This window comes from Mangifera indica, chromosome 2 (assembly GCF_011075055.1).
Source record: "Mangifera indica cultivar Alphonso chromosome 2, CATAS_Mindica_2.1, whole genome shotgun sequence".
NCBI classification, from domain to species: Eukaryota; Viridiplantae; Streptophyta; class Magnoliopsida; order Sapindales; family Anacardiaceae; genus Mangifera; species Mangifera indica.
In genome coordinates this window covers 15,896,179-15,912,137 of record NC_058138.1, presented here as the reverse complement: position 1 = coordinate 15,912,137, position 15,959 = coordinate 15,896,179, and the positions used below count along the sequence as shown (strand labels likewise).

Genomic DNA, 15,959 nt, shown 5'->3' with positions numbered 1-15,959 from the left:
AAGCTTGAATTAAGTATTACTTGATTTGATTTAACTCGATTACACCTAGGGCTGGATTCTAACCGAGCCAGCTCGAACTCAAGCTCAGCTCGAACGAGTCAGAAACGAGCAGGCCCTAGACGAACTCAGTTGAGCTCGAACTACTTGTCTGATTTTTTTAATTAAAAATTTTGATACAAAACGACATCGCTTTGATCAATATGTATTAAAACGATATCGTTTTAATAACGAAAAATGAGCCGAGCTCGAGCTCAGCTCAAATTCAGCCTTAATTACACCCTTATTTCCAATGCTTTGACAAAAACTCTAATAAATTTCATAGTCACTTCCGACTATCTTATTATCAAATTCTTGCTTAAAAATCACAAAATAAAATAAGGAACTTAATTAAATCTACACATAAAATTGTATATTTGGTTAATTCGTAACGATTCATACAATTTAAAAAAAAAATGATGTTAAAATTAATAGAACCAATTAAAATGTAAAGATAGGCATAATATACTCCGATGAATGAATTTATATCTAATAAACTAAAATGTAATTTCTCTTTTATTACATGAAAATGGGATGTTTTACCATTTTACATATTAGAAGATTAAATAATATTTTATAGATAAAATTATATAAGATGTTTTATTAATAAATTTTTTTATATATTATTTAATAAAATTAATTGAATAATAAATTTTAAAATATAATATAAAGGTGTAAAATAATTATGAAATATATATAAAATATACATGTAAAAAAATACTATAAGTTACACACCTAATTGTTTATCAAAATATTATGTAAAATATAGTTATATATAATATATATGTATTTTTTAAAAATATAGTTTAGATTTAGTTCAGTTTAAAAATCATCTAAACTAAAAACTATTTTTCAAATATTTTGATACGATTAAATCGTAATTTTTAAAATAGTTTGATACGATTATAATTTGAATCGAATTATATACACCCTTATCTGTTCACACAATATCATCACATATCATCACATATTGATTTGATTCATTGCTCTTATTACTTTGGACATTGGAGTTTCAGGGAAATAAATATAAATTTTCGTAGAAATGAATAAAGTATTACTTGAACTTTACATTTTCAGAAACGTTATTATTTAAGGTGTTTCTAAATTTTATGTTATAATAAAGTAATAAACATTCAAATTATATTAATAATAATGTATCATATTATTTTTATAAAAGTTTTTAATATTTTCCCTCGGAATAATGGTCTAAATTCGAAGTACATTGTTATTTATTTTCAACAAGTTATAAAACTTACTTTGAATTTTTTTTTATTTTGAAAAATCCATCATTTTGTACTTCAAGATCCCATGTATAGGAAGAATCGAACCAAGTCAAATGCAAACTCGATTCAATTTAATTGAAGCTAAACTTAAGTTCACTTTAAAGATATTTGAATTTAACTCGTTTGAGAGAAATTAAACTCAAATTTGACTTGAGTTCAACCTCAAACAAAGTTTTAAACTCACTCGATATAGTAACTAAGTAAAAACAACTAAAATAATATATCTTTTTATACATATTAATTAAAACAATATCGTTTTAATTAAATTATATATCAAAATGTTTCTAACGAATCAAATACTTTTAAAAGTCAAATTCAAACTGAATTAAAAAACATTTAACTCTTATACAAACTCCCTTGAACCAAACTTATTTTGAGTTTGTTCGAATCGAATTTGAATTTGAACTCGAATAAATTTAATTCAAATCCAATTCTAATTCTACGAACAGCCCAAGGAAAATATATCAACTATCAATGAAGCCAATTCTAAATCAGGCTAAATAACAAATCTTAAACATCAAATTCAATGCAGAATTTTAATAACGACCAATCTATGGCTTGAATTGAAGAATTTCACATCAAGAATATCCCTGTTCATAACAGTACAAATCTTATTTTTCTGGCGGTATTTCAAAAGAGTATCTCTCTCAAGTTGTCAGTAACACAAAAATTTTCTGGCCCAAATAACAACAACAATTTTAAGTCCTACATCAATTGTGCTGGAAAAATTCGATACAAATGGTTTGGTTTTAAGGGCGTTGAAGTGCCAAAACCCACCAAAAATACAAACAAAATGTCCTTTTATTTAAGGCTCAAGTCGAACAGATGTATCTGGCATCAAGATACTACAACCCAACAGACTTTTCCAGCTTCTGGATCTGGTTGAGGAAAATCCATGTCATCTGCATAAAGAGAAATCAAGCTGTCAGAAAAATGCAATGCTTTTATATCTATCATAACTTATTTTGTTGTGCTCAAGACCAAGTACTAGGCATTTCCTAAGAATAAATGAGAAAGATTTACCATGACATGCGGGGCAATTCGAACACAATATACAGGGAAACCAGTGTAAAATTTGAATGGTCCTCCAGCCTTGAAAGTTTTCATGGCACAGTCCAAAGAGCCGGTGTATGGATACTTCCCCTGAGCATCAGGTTGCATTTTCTGGATTTGGGTTTTGACATAATCAAAGGGTAGACTGCAAGCTGAAGCAAAGAAACCTGAAACGGAACTTGCCCCTGCAAAGAAAAGGAGAAAAAGATCAGATTAGCTTAACTAACTTTCCACTACTCAAAAAAGGAAAAACAAAGTATCACAAGAAGAGTGGTTTATTTTCCAATTGTAGGCTTGCTCATCAGTGCAAAATTATTGACCAATACTAATAATTAGATGGTTCACACCGATCGTGACGATATGAATATTAATGAAAGTTCAGATAAGAACCTATAAACATCCCACCAAACAATAAGATCAAGACTATTACCAATACTTAACGTGGTTCATATAATGTTAATGATAAACTTGTCCTTTAACTAAACAAACTACCGTGCAACAGAACTTCACCAAGCAATAGACAAACACTTTTGGCAAAATAAACGTAGTGCTTCAAAAGGATCTTACCTATAACTGTAGCTGCTTCACTGAAGCCACAAGAATCCCTGAAAAACTCAACACTCTGATCATAAGATGCAAGCATGCCCATGTTCAATGCCATAGCTCTCACTACAGTTGGGCCTGCACCTTTCCAGAGTGCCAAAACCCCTTCATCTGCAGTGATACGATAGAGGGCATGGAAGGCATTGGTATAGTTTCTGCGTTGAGCAGCAGGTAAAGTGGCATCAGCCTGCATACGGATCAAAGCCAAATCTGCTGGACTACCAACACTTGCACCAATAGCACCAGCAGTTAGACCACACAAAGCCTTCTGATACAACGGTAGAGGCTTCCCATCATTGGCTTCAATTGCTTTGTTTGTCAAAATTCTAAGGAAACAAACAAACAAAACTCCTATAATATAGTTTGCTAACATGTCAAAAAGCTAAGTGCAGCAGTTCACACGTTATCAGTGAAGAACTAAGAAATTGAAAAGAAACACTCACTTAAATGAACCAAGACGGGCAGTAGTATACGTAGCTTGCCTCAACAGTCCAGCAGAGAGCCCCTGCTCAGTAGAATATAGTTAAGATACAATTTCAAGAATAGGAATGAACTTCAAGATCAATTGACAATGCAGAACACATTTTGCATTGTAAAAACACTACAAGTTAACAGCAAAAATTCTTTCCCAATATGCAAGATCTCCATATGAAAGTTACAGATTCATATAATTCACAAGGCTCAAATGCACTAAACCTATAAGCTTTCCATTGCTCCTCTTTCAAATCCGTGATAAACTAAATTGAGTAAAGATCCATCTTTAACCACAGATCTAATGACAATGAATCGTAAACTCCACAAATTCCCAATAGAAATGACAGAACTTAACAAGTTTTTACAGAGCCTAACCTTGTAAAAGGCACCAATGCCCTCATTTTTAAGCATGTTCTTCGTCACAGTAGCTGCAGATCCTTGGCCCAGTTGAATTCTCACCTGCAACAACACAAACAACAAAAACCCATCAAAATACAAATTCCCGTTAGACCATATGAAAGAAAAACCCACACAACAAAACCAGACCATACAACAAGTCCAACCCGACCATGACACACAAACAAGCCTACAGAAATCACCAATCAAAACCCAGATCTAACAACATATTGAAAGCACCTATTTTCACCTAAAGATCAAATTACGACACCACACAAATAAAAAAGAAACTCATCTTTTGCACAAACACAAACATATTTTCATCCAAAACTACGTTAAAATGCAAACCTTGATCATATCAATGGGTTGAATAACACAGGTGGCAAGCATCCCAGAAGAGCCACCATTGACAAAGGGCTTAATGGTGGGCCAAACACCCGCAGCTTGGGGCTTCTTCTGCTCTGCCATGGTGGATTTGGATTAAAAAACACAGAGCTTTGAGGAAGAGAGAGAAAGAGGGAGGGATGAGGCTTCTATCGAGAGGGTCGTATTAATCGGAAAGTAAGCGAAGAGAAGATATATAGCAGCAAAGCACGAAGCAAAAACCGCAACTTACATGTTACCACCCAACGTTTGTCCAAAGACGTTTTCACAAATAACACTTTAGAAATCAACGGTTTAGAAGATAAAATAGTAATTTTAAGATACAAATTCTGAAAAAACTGAGGAAATAACTCTTTTACCATTCTAATTTTAATGTTTAAAATATAACAATTTGATGATTTTATAGTCCCTACAACTCTAGCCACTACTCAACTATAATTTACTGTCACCAATGGTGAAATTGATGTCAAGTGGAGTGGAAAATATTAATATCCGTGGAATAACTATTAAAAATCGTAATTGACGTCAAATAAAGTTGGATAAGAGAAGATTGATGTGTAATATATATTGTCAAAGATTCATCGGACAAAATTGATGATATTGATATGGAGATATCGGCGCTATAAGTATTTATTAATTCAAATATACCCACAAAAATATTTAGGGTTTTAATCAATATAATTGTCAACAAATCTAAATTATTTTTTTATTTAACTTAGTTTTTTAAATGGAGATTAAATATTATTTTCTTAGGAAAAAAAAGATTATTATTTTATTATCTATATCCTTTTGTTTTGTGTAGTAAATATAAAATAAGGATTTTCTAATGTGTATTTTAATAATTTAATATTTTCAGGAAAGAGTAAATATTTTGAGTGTTTAATTGAAAAGATCTCACCTAACTTGAAATTTACCAAAATGTCAAAGCTGTACAATTTTACTAATGTTTTGGGTGCAGTGCTCAATTTTGACTCACTAGTCTATAATTCAATTGTGACCATCTCTCCACCCTCTTTAATTTGTACCTACCAAACTGCCCTTTTTTTTAAATTATTTAGATATTATATATTAATTATTTTTTTATGGGATAAATCAACAACTTTTTAGAATTTTTATGTAATATTTTGTTGTTCCTCCAATTGAAGTTCAAATTATAATAATATTAAACTTATATATATTCAACAAATTTATTATTTTTTAAGGAAATATTGATCCTTAAGCAAAGAAGCAAACCCTTTTGCTTGTAAAGACAACAGTTTACAAAAAATTGGTAAGATTGGATTTCCATACCACTGATGTACCATTGAACCAATCCATCAAAGGCAACCTACTTTTAAGGGAATACCCTAGAATTTGAAGGGGAAAGTACCTTCATTCATGCCTAAAATTCTACCATGTGAGGAGAGAAGTAGGAATGTGACTTAATAAATTTCATTGGCTCTGCAAAACAGACTTGCAAAGATTCTGCTAATTTTTTAATGGAGGTACCCGTGAATGTAGAACGTGGATCATGGAAGCGCAGTTTAAATTACCCCAAGGGGTAGTTTGATTCATGAAAGTGCAGTTTAAATACCCCTAAAGGATTAGTTTGACTAATAAAAGAAAAAAATTTTATTTATAAGGGAATATAAATTTAAGTCTTCCCTGATAACATATTAAGATCAAACTATTAATTTACCTCGTTCAATGGTTGTGAAGTCAGTTACTAGACTCAGAGTTTATCCTACTTAAAATAATTTATCTCTGTACTACTCAATATAATTGATTCTGACCCAATGTGATAATCCTATTTGGATAAAGTTCTTTGTTATTAAAAAAAAAAGGACTATTTAAATAGTGCAAAAATGTAAGTGCAAATTTTAAGTCTCCAAACGCTTTAGTTGGGTTTTTGTCATTGTGTTGTTGAATGTCAGAGCATTGGTTCTTAGGAAAAATTTAGAACAATAGTATGTATCCACACTTTCAATTATACAAATGAATATATAAATGATATATTATTATATAATTATGTGTTATTTTATTGTATATTCAAAATCAGCATACATATAATAACATATTATTTATATATTTATACATAAATTACAAAATATATACATATGATACTCATGGTATGCACTTAAAAATATATATGCAAAGTTTTATTGAAAGATTTAGGCCAACTATTTCCCACCAAAGTTTTAATCTAATCTTAAAAACATACATGCATTATTTAAAAAACACGCAAACATTCACCAATTAGTTAACTTCTGTTAGAGACGAAAGTAAAATCGTTATTTTACCATAAAATACTAAAACCTTAAAAATTTATATCATTTTCCCTCATTTAGTTTAGAAAGCCAATGATTTTTTCCATAATTAAACTTTGAAAAACTGTATTTCTCTCATAGGGTTTTGATTTTTTAGATAAATCTCTCCCTTTCTGGCAACCGATAGCCTTCGATCGTCTCTCTCCCTTCTTTCAATATTATCTTTGCTAAACATTTTGTCTAGATAACAAAAGATGATTCTTCATTGCGTTGTCTATATTCGGACATCCTTTTGCCAGAGAAGATCGATGCTCTTTTTGTTGGATTAGAAGACGCCATCTTTTTGTCATCCATTTGTTGGATTAGTTTTTCAAACCTTAGGAAAAAATAGTAACTTTTCAAAACTTATTTTTTGAGGAAATAATTAGTTTTTTAAAGTAAGAAAAAAATTATTTAAACTTTTAGGGTGCGTTTGGTTAGGAGATTTTATGATTACCTTGGTAATCTATTTTTTATTCCTTTGTTTGGTTTGTCAGTAATAAAAGATTACAGTAATCTTCTATTACCAATGCTGACGTAGCAAGTAATATACGTGGTAATCTGATTACCACTTTCACCTTAGATATTTAAAGATTACTGGGGTAATATTGAGTTTATTATAGAAAAATTATTATTTATTTATTTTTTGAGATAAAAATAAATTTATTTTTAATTAATATGATAAATAATATAAAAAATATTTAAAAATAATTATATTCAAGGGTATTTAAGTAAAATAATTTACTAGTAATCTTTTATTAACTTTAACCAAACACAATAATTATTTATACCTATCAAATTTTATCAAACATAGTAATCATTTATACTCAATAATCTTCTAAGTAATTTATCTTCAAGGTAATCTTTTTATTTTAGTAATCAAACATTACTCAAATCATACGCCTCCTAAATACCAAAAGAGTTATTTGTTTATAGATAGCCAAAGTAATTCTAAAGCCCAAATGATTATTTTCTAAACAAGGTTTGATAAAATGAAAATATCTCACTTCTAAACTTTAAAAAATCAAAATGGTACCTGTTATCCAGTTACGCCAGTGAACTTTGTTTTATTTTCTAAGAAATTGACTGTTCTACCCTTGATTGATATAGGATTATGTTAGTAAGCTAAAAAGGATATTTTTGGTAATAAGAAAGTGAACAATGGTAAGGATTTTTGTATTTCGATTCAAAGGTATATTTATGTCAAATATTTGTAATTAGGAAAAAAAAAAGTTGGTTTTTAATAATTGCATCTGAATTTAATATAATTTCTCTAATAAAAAAAAATAAAAACATTAAACAAATAACAGAAGAAAATTTGTGCTGGTGATGTGCCGTGTGGTAGTGGCATATGTAATGCCACGTAACATTAGAAACACTGGCTGAAATTTATTATCTTTTTCTATTATATTTTAATTCTGCGTTTTTTTTTTTGGTTCAGATACTCATTATCTCTTCTGTCCAATTACAATCCATCAGATTTGGACCCATTACATATGATTTTTAAAATCACAGTGATTGGGCTCTTCATTTGGCCCAAAAGTAATTGGGCTTTTTAGTTTAAAAGCAATTAGGCTTGCCTTTAACCCAAAGGGTAGTTGGCCTTTTAAAACATTCTCTTCTACATTAATTTTCATATACGAAGATCAATAATACCATGTAGACAACCCATATTTTCAACCTTCTTGCTACTTAGCGAGGTTTGAGCATGAGCCTGGGTCTCAGGTTAGGAATTCTCCTTCGAAATTTCATATTTGGTGGCTTTAAGCTTTCTTTGGGGGTTCCTGGTTACGATCAGTTGTCTTAGGAGTGTTGAAGTGTAGATGATGAATACTAAATGAAAAGTCTATGAGGCTTATACTTTAAGTCAGTTATATTCCCTTAATGGGTTATGTAAGAAAAATGGTAAATATTAGCGACGTTTTGGGAGGAGTTTCTTTTGGAATCTCTGTCAAGGCCAAGTTATTATTTTTTTTTTTTTCTGATACTATTAGCTCTTTTGCATTTTATTTTGTACTTTTGAAGACCAGAATTCTATGGCTTACAGTTTGCCTTGTATGATTAGAGTTCAAATGGAAAAAAGTCACTTCATATATGTGACAAAACTTACTCCATGTTTTGGGGTTAGAATAGGGGAATCAACTTTGGACCTGTCTGCAAGTGAAAGGGCTCTACAGGTGACGTCAAAGATGGTTCACATTCCATCACGACAAGCACCAAGGCAGGCACTAGTTGTTTTAACTGTGATGCTCAATTCTCAAGTGAAGTTAATTGTTTGTCTTGTATAAGTGAAGTATAGTGTTGAGTTTTAAGATCATGTTGCAACAATGTTGTTGAGACACATTCCTGAACAATTGTTTTTTCATCAGACAGAACTTGGCAGTCAGACAGAGCAAGTGCCTCCAACTGCAGTATTTCAGTTGGGTCCGGAGGATATGCGTGGTTTCAGATTCCTGATTATTTCTGTTGCACCTTGTCCGGTATTGTTTGGCCTTCAATCTTATTATCGTTTTCTTTTTCAATTTGACAAACTTCATTTGCATAAATTTTTTTTTCTTCCTCTTCCATAATTGGAATAGATGAATGTTTTGATTGTTCTCTTGCTGGATCTGATACATGTTCTCTACATGATTTGTGGTGATTTGCTGGTCCTTAGACTATTTCAGGTAGACCTCCGCCAGCAGCTTCCACGGCAGTTGGGCAGTTCTTTAATCCACAGGAAGGGGAGATTGAATTTTCTCCACACGCAATGCTTCTATCTACATATTCACCTAAGGTTAATGTTTTCATAAGCAGCTGACTTATTTTCGGGTTATGATTCTAGAAAATTAAACCTATAACTGCTTGGATTAGTTTTGCCTGTTCAACTGACTGGGCTTTCATTATGCGAATGTTGTACAGGAAATGTTTCTGAAGGAGGATCATCCCCTCACTTTCAATCTGTCATTTGCTATTAGCTTAGGCCTTTTCGCTGCTACTTTGTCTTTGAAAACTGAAAGCTGTGGAATAAAGAAAGCTGGGCTTCCAGATGAAGAAACTGGAAACATGGAAAACAGTAGTAAGGAATTAAATCTTACTAACTGCCTTTTCTTGTAATTCATGCAAAGCCTTGTGTATAATCTTTCACTGTCATGTCTTCTTATGTGCCTTTGACTATATGGATTATGATTGACCTCATTGTAATGTTTACAAGTTTCCATGCAATGCTGACATGCTGTGTCTGAAATGGTTAATTATGCAGGCTGTACTAGACTATTCTTTTTATTTTGTTTGTAAAGTATAAATGAATATTCATATGAAAGTTCACAAACATATTAACTGAGTGCTAGAATAAGTGGTTCTAGTTCTGAAAGTCGGATACTAGTTGCTGAAAATAAATCATTTTCTGACTGTGGTAAATTGTGTTGTACACAACAGTTTTGGTGCTAACATTTTACTATTGATTAGAAATATTTAGCATAGTTTTGGAGTCTGGTTGATTAAATAGTCTTATGTTTGAATATCTCCATTGCATTAATGAAATTACAACAAATTGTATCTATGTTTTTGTTGTGGAATTTTATGCACTTGCATTTCATGTTAGAGGATATGTTGGAGTGTACAGTTTTTTTCTTTTGTTTTGTTGACATCTCTTGTTTGCGGTCTCTACATTGATCACATCTTGTGGCTTTCAGTCACCGAACAATATCTTTTTAATCATGATATTTTTAGATTTTTTCTCTAATTTTCTTTTGTACTGAGTGAGCTTCTTGGCATTTCAGGACTTTGCAAAATGTATTGCTTCCCACCTATAGCACTTGCATAGGATCTAATGTCAGGTCTTCACATATTTCCAAACCTGTACAATGAGACCATTGTTGTTGATTTTTCACCAGCACTTTTGAGTTTCTCACAGAAAAGAACCGCTGTTATAATGCTGGTATGAAGTTTTCCAAAGATGTTTATTTTCTTGTATTATTATTATTTTAAAGTTTTTAAATATACTTTCACTTTTGTTAATTTAAAGTTTTCATTTTTGCACCCCTCTGCACCACATTGCTCATATAAAACTGGCGTAACTGTTTCTATCACTGGATCTGCCAACAGAGTTGTGCTTTTATGCAGCTCACAGGTGATTAAATTCAAGATTGCAGATTTTTTTTGTATTTGATGTTGGATATATAACTTTGTTAGTTTTTTTAAATTTATTTTTGATTTACCGTCAACTTTAATGTTGAACTTGGGAATGTAATTTCTGGGAGACACTTGCAACTTATGACATGGGTCTTCTCAACTTTTAGTGTTAGTTTGAATATTGTTTTTCGTCCAAGCAGTTAGTAAATGTAATGGGTCTCACAATGATGGAAAAATTAGTCTATTTCACTAAAGTTGTCTATAGAAACCAATCAAACTTAACTTTTGTTGTAGAAACTGTTGTGGTTCCTGTTCATGAATAATTTTCTTATAAATAGCATTGATGCAAGGAGAGGCACTATATCCCATTTGCAAAACAAAATTCACTACCATGAATGGGTTTGTAACTTTTTTCTGTTTGTTTGTGTGATTAATTCAGAAGAGCACACAAGGGCGCCTTGTATATGTGATAAACACCAAAGTTGTAATCCAGCTACATGGATGCATTTTCTTGTTTTTCCATGAGTCCATAGAGACATTTCAGTTTTGACCTTTTGTAGCATCCAGGTTTTTATAAACTAACAGCAAATCTTTGCAGAATGCATCTTCTATTTCCATGATTGATATATATGTCTTTTTATTTTTATTTTTTTGGATTAAGAGATATTATTTATTTTGTTCATGATATAATTTTTATATTGTCATATTATTGGACTTGTCTTTTGCAGATAGCTGGTTTGTCTGTTACTGTTATATTTTTTGCTCTCATGCAGCAAGCATATGCATGGGATCTTGATTTGCCTATCCCTTCTATTCTGTTAGCCATAGAATTCAATTTATGAATGCCTGTTGGGAACCTAATTACAAGGGTTTATCACCGCAGGCCCAAAGGAGATAATACAGAAGGCAGCCCAGGGAGTATGGATAATGGCCCAGCTGAGAGCAAAAGGGAAGAACAAATGGAGGAGGGCAGTTTGGACAAAGCACCCAGGCAGCTGGAATTAATTGAAGCCTCTTTTCCAGAATTCAGAGAAGAGCCTTCAGTGGTGGGGTCCAAAGACGGTTAGGAGGCGGCACATAAAATGGGAAAAAGCAGAGAAGAGCAGGGCATGATTATGGATGTTATTTTGAGCTGCTGAGTAGAAGTGGAGAGGGCTGGCTCTCAGAACCCAGCATTCCAGAGTTTATTTTCATTTGGCTGTTACTGTTATTTTGGCTGTTGCTGTTATTGTTTTGATTTCCGTTATTGTTGTTGTTGATGGATTTGTAGAGAACTTTGTGGTTGTGTTGATGAACCTTTAGTGAAGCTTGAGCAAGTTATTGTAATTTTCTGTCAACATGGATATGGAGTGAAACAGTAAACTTTTATTCAATAGAAATCCTTCCAGTACAATCATATTTACATGCAAATGAGAATGACAACTTAGTTCTAATTGCTTTTTCCTTTGCTTGACTGTGAATGATTGATTGGGAGATTGTTGAGTTGAGTTGGTGCTGGAGAAAAATCCTGGAACATTGAGACTGCAGGAGGCTGTTTCTGGAATTCTTGCTGGAGGAGCTGTTGTGGAACTGCTGGAACCTTCAGTCTACTGGAAAGCTTGGCCATTCTTCCAGGTCTGTAACAATGCCGTTTCTATTTTTGCTTTTAGCTGTACTACCCATTTCGGTCTACTTGTTTCTTTCCTTCCTAATGTCTCAACCATTTCCTCCCATCATGAGCTTTGCCATTCTGTCAATGATTTGCTATTTATTAGCAAATGGGTTGATAGTTCTACTGTTATTGGCTTCACAATTGATCTTCTATGTGTCTGCCACTATACATGTATTTGTCAAGACAAGGTTGGTTGGCTTTCTCTCCTTTTCATGTGGTGTAACTCAGTATTTGTATAATTTGTTTTTCAATGGTTTACAGCTGATACTTCCGTATAATACTAGAAAAAGAAATTACAATAAGATAAGTGTTGGAGAATTGTCCATACATCATTAATGGCTACACTTATGTTGGATTTATTTGAGGTTCAAAGTGTGGCTGGCTTTTATACTTTGCTGTGTTTATTTAAATAAACAATCGAGTTGGCTACAACTAAAACTGACCCTTTTAATATGTTAGACAATTCCTTTGGAAGAGTAGAGATATAAATATACCACAATGAGCGTGAATTCTGGTGGATATGTTGTCAATACACTTAGTCTTGATTGGTGGTTGAAGTTATTTATTCCATTTTGATCTCTTTTCACTTTACTTTCCTATTTCATGGATGGAGATTGATGTTTTCTCTCATAGACATTTTTCTGGTTCTCTGAAAAAGCAGATGGTAATGGTTCTAAGAGTCCATCCATTAATTGTTACAACACTGGCTGCAATTACTTTAGTGTGCATTGTCCATCCAACTTTCTTCTCATGTTTCATTCTTTGTGCTGCCATAATTCACTTTGCAGGTATATTTTTAGTTTTAAGTCTCTTCTGTTATCACCATCTTTGTATTCTATACAAGAATTAAATTTCTAGTTAAATCTTCGGATTACGTCCATGGTGAATTTGATTGGCTTCTTGGGTCTGTAATACTTGTAATCCATTATTTTTTACATTTAATGTTCAAAATTTGAGGAAGTTTCTTGCTTATTAATTGAACCATAAGCATCAAACAGTTGTGAAATTTGAACTATTTATTGCATCTAGCTGCCGATTCTCTGATAAACTAGTGGTTATCAAAAGGCTTACTGTTTGTGTTATAGTTCTTTGACAGCTTCTTTCCGTAACCATGTTCAGAGAACAGAACTATTTGATTGCACCAGTGACAGCAATATTGGATCTAGGCAATTTTTTTTTTTTTTTTTTGCTAAGTAATCTAGGCAAGTTGCCTCAACGCAGGATGGAAGATTCAACCATTATCTCCCATTAGAAGAAATTAACCATAAAAGTCCAGATTCAACAAAAAGTTTTAGTGACACTCAACTGGAGATTTTCCATCACCGACATGGCTTGCTGATCCTGGATCTTCTTGCAACCCTCATGTTTGTACCCTAATTGATAGCTTGGTTGCAGGTATGGATTATCCCAAAGCACCATGTTTATAGACATAAATTAACTTATGGCATTAATTTTGTAGGAGCACATGCTTTAGGAGCACTAAATAGTTAAAACATTGATTTTGTGTCCATTTCTAATTCACTATTCATGTTGAGTGAATTTGAAAGATATGCATGTGTGTGCGTGTGTGTGTGTAAATTGACATGCCCTGTATAACTTAAAAATAAATATATGCTCATGTACTTATGTGAAAGCATAGAATATGGATTGGACATAGCTTCCCGTGGTTTTTGGATTCAGTCCTTTATGTCGGTGTAATTTTTCATGGTGTTATCTTCTCGAAGCTTGGTTACTCTCCCGTGCATCTTCGATCAGGAACTGAGGTTGAATGTTGTGTATGCACTTGCTAGATACTATTCTTTCCTCTCTGGACTGGCATTGGTGCCATATAGGGTATTTTATGCTATGGCTATCATAGGATTCATTTCAGTTGCTCGTAAAATCGTAAAAGGAAGAAATGGTTTGGGCAACTGGAAACATTCTCACCGACACTGAGTTAGCTTTCTCTGTAATCTATGTACACTGAGTCTGCGGGTACCCAGATGACGAGAAGTTTGTTGTGCAATTAGTTTGATAGGTAAATTTATGTAACATTAAGTTGCTACATCTTCACACCAAAATTTCAGATGGGAAGTGTTTATAGGTGAAAGATGTAATTCTGAAAACAGAAGGGAAGGAAGAGAGTGCAATTTGTAATTAGGGCTGAGCCTTTTGAATTTTTATGAACATGGTTCGCTCTCTCCTTTTTTTTCTCACTGGATATTTATGAGAATTTTTTAACTCTGATGATGAGATGAAAGCTTCAGTTTTTGAAGTAATTTGTGGATAAATTTGGTCAGGGGCGGAATATATAATTTTAAACAAAAATATAGATTATATAATTTTGCAGAGGTTTTATCAATTGACTCTGTATATTCTCATTGAATATTTTACCCTTTTTTCTTCTTTCGAAACCTATAATCATTGATTTAAATAAGTTAATATTTCATAAGAATGATAGAAATTCAAACTCAGACTTTTTTCATTAAAAATTTTAATATTTTATCAGTTTTATTAACTTTAAAATTTCGTAGCTTTTATATGTAAACTCTAGATATTGAACTTAACACTTGTATTGTGTCTTGTTCACTTAATTTAATAATTTTTATTGCAAATGTTGATTGGAAAGTGTAATTGAAATTGTCAATCAGATGTTTTTGGTCAATTAGATTTGCTAATACTTATTTTGTTCTTTTATTAGTCCCCGTCCAGTTTTAAGCTAGACTAAAGATGCTGCTGTACTAAATAATGTACTAGGATTGATTGCACTATAATTGATATTAAAAATAAAGAAAGATGCTGCCATCGTGTTACCGTGATAGCTTTGTTGTTGTGTTATCGTCTGGGATGTGAGTGAGTGCATCGACAGATGAGAAGTTGATTGGGGACTGATTGCCAAAAAATGGAGGAGAAGAAATGAAACTCTAAAGTAAAATATTAACTTTTTAACCTTTGAAAATAAGAGTATAATATTAGTTTTTCAAATCTACGGAATGAAATGTTAAGATTTTAGAGTTAGTGATAAAATAATAATTTTATCTTTATATATAATTAAAAATTTTAATAAAAATTAGCTTATTAACAAGTATTTGAGTTTTTGATTTAATGTAAGTGTACATTTGTATTTGCATCAAAACTTTGATGGGAAATAGTCTTTTGCCCCCCCTTTTTTTTAATTTTTTAAAGAATTCCAAATAGTTTGAAATAAGAATCATTAAGTCAAGGACTAATAAAATTTGAGCTACAATAAAAGATTTAATACCAATATAGTAGATCATTATGAAGGGTGAAAAGATATTTTAGGGGAATTTGTGGCTAATGTTGCAAAAAACAAAAAAAAAAGCCAGCCTTGTCACATGGAAATGAAGTGTTTTCTGGAAACAAAATCAAAATGGCAGTCAAATGGAGATAAAACAACAACGAAGCATTGCATGGGGGTGATAGAAATAATAGTGACAACAACTCACTCCCTTCCTATCAAAAAACTGCTTTTTGTTTTCTATTCTTTGCACATGGCTCCCCATTACTCTCCTTTTTCACTTTCCCACTCTGCCCCTCTTATTATTAATTATTTTTATTTTCTAAATTCTCTTGTTCTTTTTTTATTATTCTATCAATAAAATTACATATACATATTTTTTTTATAGGTGAAACGCATATCATCTTATAATTAAATAGTTTTAAATTAATAATATATAATTA

The 15,959-nt window shown here is 31.9% G+C and overlaps 2 protein-coding genes across 9 annotated transcripts; one reads left to right on the top strand and one right to left on the bottom strand.

The window, feature by feature from the left end:
• Window positions 1–1,910: 1,910 nt before the first annotated feature.
• LOC123196873 (mitochondrial dicarboxylate/tricarboxylate transporter DTC) lies at window positions 1,911–4,410 on the bottom strand. The gene is made up of 6 exons (XM_044611020.1): window positions 4,194–4,410; window positions 3,825–3,908; window positions 3,419–3,480; window positions 2,940–3,301; window positions 2,343–2,557; window positions 1,911–2,221 (listed from the first exon to the last, which is right to left on the bottom strand). Exons 1-6 carry the CDS (start codon window positions 4,311–4,313, stop codon window positions 2,165–2,167), a joined length of 900 nt encoding a protein of 299 aa, XP_044466955.1. The 5' UTR covers window positions 4,314–4,410; the 3' UTR covers window positions 1,911–2,164.
• A 3,730-nt stretch (window positions 4,411–8,140) lies between these two features.
• On the top strand, window positions 8,141–12,023 carry LOC123197760. Of its 8 annotated transcripts, none has more exons than XR_006497925.1 (8): window positions 8,247–8,475; window positions 8,580–8,757; window positions 8,884–8,994; window positions 9,171–9,290; window positions 9,416–9,572; window positions 10,276–10,433; window positions 10,619–10,625; window positions 11,511–11,587. XR_006497925.1 is itself a non-coding variant. In XM_044612172.1 (6 exons), the coding sequence occupies exons 1-6, from the start codon at window positions 8,223–8,225 to the stop codon at window positions 11,630–11,632; spliced, it is 606 nt and encodes a 201-aa protein (XP_044468107.1). In that variant the 5' UTR covers window positions 8,203–8,222; the 3' UTR covers window positions 11,633–12,023. The 8 variants fall into 8 exon arrangements, 4 of the variants coding, with proteins under 4 accessions (XP_044468116.1, XP_044468107.1, XP_044468084.1 ...); XR_006497923.1 differs by having other exon boundaries at window positions 10,601–10,625; XR_006497926.1 differs by having other exon boundaries at window positions 9,416–9,577; window positions 10,601–10,625.
• Window positions 12,024–15,959: the final 3,936 nt, after the last annotated feature.